Source organism: Cyprinodon variegatus, unplaced genomic scaffold, assembly GCF_000732505.1.
Source record: "Cyprinodon variegatus isolate N-32 unplaced genomic scaffold, C_variegatus-1.0 Scaffold1413, whole genome shotgun sequence".
Taxonomy (NCBI): Eukaryota; Metazoa; Chordata; class Actinopteri; order Cyprinodontiformes; family Cyprinodontidae; genus Cyprinodon; species Cyprinodon variegatus.
In genome coordinates this window covers 17838-22702 of record NW_015151866.1, presented here as the reverse complement: position 1 = coordinate 22702, position 4865 = coordinate 17838, and the positions used below count along the sequence as shown (strand labels likewise).

At 39.4% G+C, this 4865-nt stretch overlaps 1 protein-coding gene across 1 annotated transcript in view; it reads right to left on the bottom strand.

Moving 5' to 3' along the window:
• The window catches only part of LOC107103285 (leucine-rich repeat-containing protein 16C-like), a gene marked incomplete at its 5' end in the record, with an annotated part of 70876 nt that overhangs the window by 48585 nt on the left and 17426 nt on the right, over nt 1-4865 (bottom strand). The window contains 6 exons of the mRNA XM_015402928.1: nt 960-1076; nt 1271-1399; nt 2419-2505; nt 2667-2760; nt 4066-4134; nt 4765-4865. Coding sequence (XP_015258414.1) covers nt 960-1076; nt 1271-1399; nt 2419-2505; nt 2667-2760; nt 4066-4134; nt 4765-4865 — 597 coding nt within the window. The remainder of the gene's footprint in view (nt 1-959; nt 1077-1270; nt 1400-2418; nt 2506-2666; nt 2761-4065; nt 4135-4764) is intronic.

The following is a 4865-nucleotide window of genomic DNA, read 5'->3' as shown; positions in this document are numbered from 1 at the left end:
GCTTGTTAGCTGTCAGAATTCTGAACTTAATCTCAGAATTCTGACAGCTAACAAGCATCAAGCCTTAGCCATGACTGTTTTAGAAACATAAATAATATTTAAAAATCAGTTAACTTTTTTTTTTCAGTGGCCCTAATCCTCTTCTGTAGTTTTGCAAAGTAGATGCAGCGATGAAGACGTCTGGTTCTCTTAAGTTCCACCTCAAGTTTTTTTAATATCAGACAGACCTCTTCTTTTTTTACTTTAATCCATTTTCCGGACATTTTGTAAACATCTATCTATTTCAGTTGAGCAGCCGTTTGCAGATGTGTCTGAATGTCACAATATAATAAAGCCGTGCGTTTTATTTGTGCAGAAATAAACCACTGGACTTCAGAATACGTTCTAAGAGACATTCAGACACAACATAATGGTGATGAATTGCAAGCAATGTCTTTGTATGGTAGCCCAAACTGAAAATATAGCCTAGTTAGTTCATATAAATCCTTTTTAATTAACACGATTTTACGAAATACTCATGCGATCATGTGAGAAACTAACTGGTGCACACGAGAAAGTTTTATTTTGTCTCTTCAGTGTCCCTGCAGGCATGCCCGAAGGCGGTCCTCGATGGCTGCTGATGGCCCTGCAGGTTTTAGGTTTCCCTCACTCAGTACATCTGATTCTGATGATTGTAGTTCAGTAAAGGCCTGTTTATCAGCTATCGATGAAAATTAGCTGTGCTGAAGCAGGAAACCTTCAAAACCTGCAGGACAGCGGCCCTTGAGGGCCAACTTTGGGCATGTCTGCAGGCTCAGTACTAAAGCTACAATGGAAGAACAAAAAAAGGACAGGGCACTTTTCAGGTTAGCCGTTAAAAGGGCAGGTGCTCTAGCACCACCTAGTGTCTATCTGAGCACATCCCTGCATATAAAAATACTAAATGTTTGATATTGAAGAGGATTTTTACATTTGTGTACCTGCAAGTTTTTGGTGATTTCCTGAGTTAGGGCCGAAGTCGTATCAGACAGGATATCCATCACCCAGTCTCCATCAGAAACAGACTTTCTGCTCTCTTCACAGAGAGACGGAAGCAGCTGCAGGTGAAAAGCCAGAAACAAGCAAGCAGAACCAATTATGTGCACAAAGGTTTCCAGCAGTTATGGTAAATGCCTTTTAATCTAGCAGGTTCTAGAGCTGTTTAATGGTCTGATTAACATGTGCAGGTTAGGATAAAGCATCTTTAACAGGAAACAACCTGATCTCCTATAAAAGAAGCTGGGATGTTTACCTTCAGAGACTCTCTGGCATTTTGAAGCACCTCGTGTGCAGTCATAATGTCGTTCTGGACTAGCTGAGCGTTGCAGAGGCTTATACGCTGCAGACTGTCTTCCAGCTGGCGGCACATACCCTGGATCAGCTAAAATCCAGGACAACAGGCAGAAAATAAAAAAACAGCAAAACTAAACTGAAAAAACTGTATCAGCTGAGTCACGTCAAGGGTTACTTGACGCTATTTCTGACATTTTAAATTGAAAAATCTTTCTGGATGGAAGAGAAACGTCTTCAAACTTGGAAACAAAGTCCAGTAGATTGTTTATAACCTTTTTGGAATGACTCTGACCTGGATGACTGAGAATCTTCACCAGCATCAAGAGTTAAATAATTATAGACAGGTTGTGTCTCTAAAGAGAAATAATTAGAGAATGGAGCTACAAACAATTGAAGTTTTTTTCTGTTTAAATGAATAATTAAAGGCCATATCTAGGCAATAAACAGCTTTTCCATTTTTATTTCTTTAAACTAAGCCTGTGATTCGAGGAAGAACATGGTGTTTTCTTCAAGGATTCAATCTAGAGCCAAATATGCTACCTGTAGCTCAGACTGTAGAGCCTAATCATGTTTAGGCTGATGACAAAACATCTGTTTCAATGCATGACTGCTTCCTGCTTCTGCCCGGATCCCTGAAAGAACAGAAGTTCTGCTGTTGTTCTGTAGGAGACTTAATGATGCTGGGCCATCTTCAGTCAGAACCCCACCGAGCTACAGAGACCTGCTAGCTGGGGTGAGCAGGTTTAATCACTTCTACTGATTCCTGTGATCCTCTTTTATATGTTGCCATAAAAAAGAAGATGTAGGAAAATACTTTTGTCATTTAAATCATTGCAAGCCTATTGAAGCAGAGCAAGTTTAACAGCATCTCCGACTTAAATCTTAGAGATTCTACAGAATTTTATTCCTGTAGTTGATGAATAATTGAACTTTATTGATTTCACATTGGAGAAATTTAACTCTGCATTCAACCCATCCCCTTGGGGAGCAGTGGGTTGCCATAGTGCGGCACCCGGGGAGCAGTGTGGGGTTAAATGCAGAGATGGGGATGAAGAAACGGTTTTCTAGTTCTAGAGTAAAATCAGCTGAAATGATAATATTTTATACCTTTTCAGACGGTTGACTCCTGAAGAGTTGCTTAAGCTCCACACTTCCAGGATGTTTCATCTTGTTCCTGTCTAAACACAGCTGGATCTAGATGCAGAGATGTTAATGTAGGTTATCCATAGGAGAACCAGGATGTTCTCATTCACTTCCATAAAACCATAAGGGAAATCAGAGTAAATCTGATATTTTCTTTTTCTTACAATCATGTCTTATATTCACTCTCACACCCACTGAAATGTTTGAATCACCTTGTGCAGAGCGTCTTTGATTCTGTCTGGGCTGCTGCGGTAACTCTGGGAGATATCAGCCAAGGGCAGAGACATCTCCTGTAGCGTAAAGTTCCTACAAAACCAGAAAAATCTCTTTAGAAATATATTCTAGAAGCTGCCTTATACCCCTGCAAGAACATTATCATTTTCCATAGAGTAGGTAAGTTATGATGACAGTTAATATATGAGGATGAATAAATTCAACCATCCAATTTCATCAATAAGACTAGAGCTTTTATAACTAGAAATGGTCAACGGCCAGTAAAACAGAAAACAAGGCTTTCAAAGTTTAAAAGAGTTATGATTTTAAAATTGTATTTCTTTTCAAAATTATTATATTTGTTCCTTCGGTCCTAATTTATTTTAATACGACACAAGAGAAAGAGATGGAGGGACCTGAGACTCAATCAACCAACCAACCATCAATCTGGTTTAAAGTTGCTAAACTATGATCATGTTTCTGTTTAACATCTAATGGTTATTTTAGCAGAAAACCAGATTTAGCACTTCTACAAATAATTGAAACATTCAGCTGAAGTGTAATCATTATGTTAAATTATCAGCTGAGGAATTATCATTCGTTCTCCTTCTTATAGCTTTAGCTGGCCCATTAGGTCATATTGCACTCTGCTGACTAAAGAGAAAGGTTCCTCCATTTAGTGATCACATTGTTTGAAAAGCTCCAATTCCTCTTCAATATGTATCTACTTTGTCTTTTCCATCCCACTGCCAGAGCCAAGAAGTAAACAGCAGCAATGAGATGCCGCTGTAGAATAAACATGATGGCTGTAGAACAGGCTCCTCCTCCTCCTAGCAGTTAGCTGCAGAGCTAATCCCTGTTGTTTTCATAATGTTTTGTTAACTGGCTAAAAGTTTCCTTTTTAAATGTTTGCGTTTCTTTTTGTTCCCCTACTGCATAGTTCAACTTTCACTTTTGACTTGTTTTGTATTGTTTAGTGCTGTGCAACAACAGTTATAATAAGTTTGTTTTTGCGACAGCAATAAAAAATAACTGGTGTTTATTTGTGTGCACCACCTTGCCATCAAAGCAACGCGGCAATAAAGCTTTCTCTGATTCTGAAAGACTAAATGTTAGACTTTAATGGCAGTTCTCATCTCACCTCATCTCATTTCATCTCATCTCACCTAATACTAATCAAAATGTCTCATAGTGTGTGTTCTTGTTTTTAATACATTGGAGGGCCCATTTTCTCAAAAATGGGCAACCAACTGCTCCTAATGGATCTTAGTGTCTGGACCTCAAGAGGGGAATTGCTGTTTTAGGGTCTGGGGTCATGGTTAGGCTGTAGAAATGAATGGAAGTGAATGAAAAGGCCCTGCAAAGATAGAGAAACATATGGATGTGTAAGAGCAGCACCTCTCTAAGGCATCGGCCACATCCTGAAAACCTCTGGCAGTCACATTGTTTCTGTCCCATGTCAACGACCTAGAGAAGCAGACAAAGCCAGAGGTTGGATCAGAACAACCAGAAGATTCTGGAGTTTCGAAGGATCTGCGGTGGGTTCTGCTGCGACTCAGCAGGAAATGCAGAACGACTCACACACTTTGACGATTGTCGTTTTCCATTTGGCTGATTTATGTTAGAGTGAAACAAAGAGCTGGTAATTTCATAAACAAATTAGGTCATATTTGCAACTTCATGTTAAACCTTAAATAAACCAACAAATAAACAAGTTAGGTTCAACAGGAAAACAGAAGGTTTAACTTTTAGGTTTCCATTAATTCTAATCATGATACTTATGAGTTTCTTTGCTTTATAGATCAAGTTAAAATGAGGGTTATCTTTTAAACAGAAATTAATTCCAGTTCTTATCATACTCATCATGCAGCCATTAATGACTAGGCTAAATCCATACAGGAGAAGATGCTTGGTGTCAAATGAAACACCCACTAACAGATACGTGTCCACAAGGAGGGACGTCACTCCTCTATGAGTTTCATGTAATCCTGGAGGATATAAAATACTAGAGCGGCTGATGTTTGCTTCATTTCCTAAAGATCAGGGCAGGTCAGAGGCAGAGTGACGTCAGCTAAGGAGTTGTGTTTGGGTCTGTACCTGAGTTTGGTGTTGGTCATCAGGGCTTTGGCCAGCATTTTGGCTCCAGTGTCTCCAATGTTGTTCCCACTGATGTCCAGCTCAGCCAAAGTGGCGTGGCC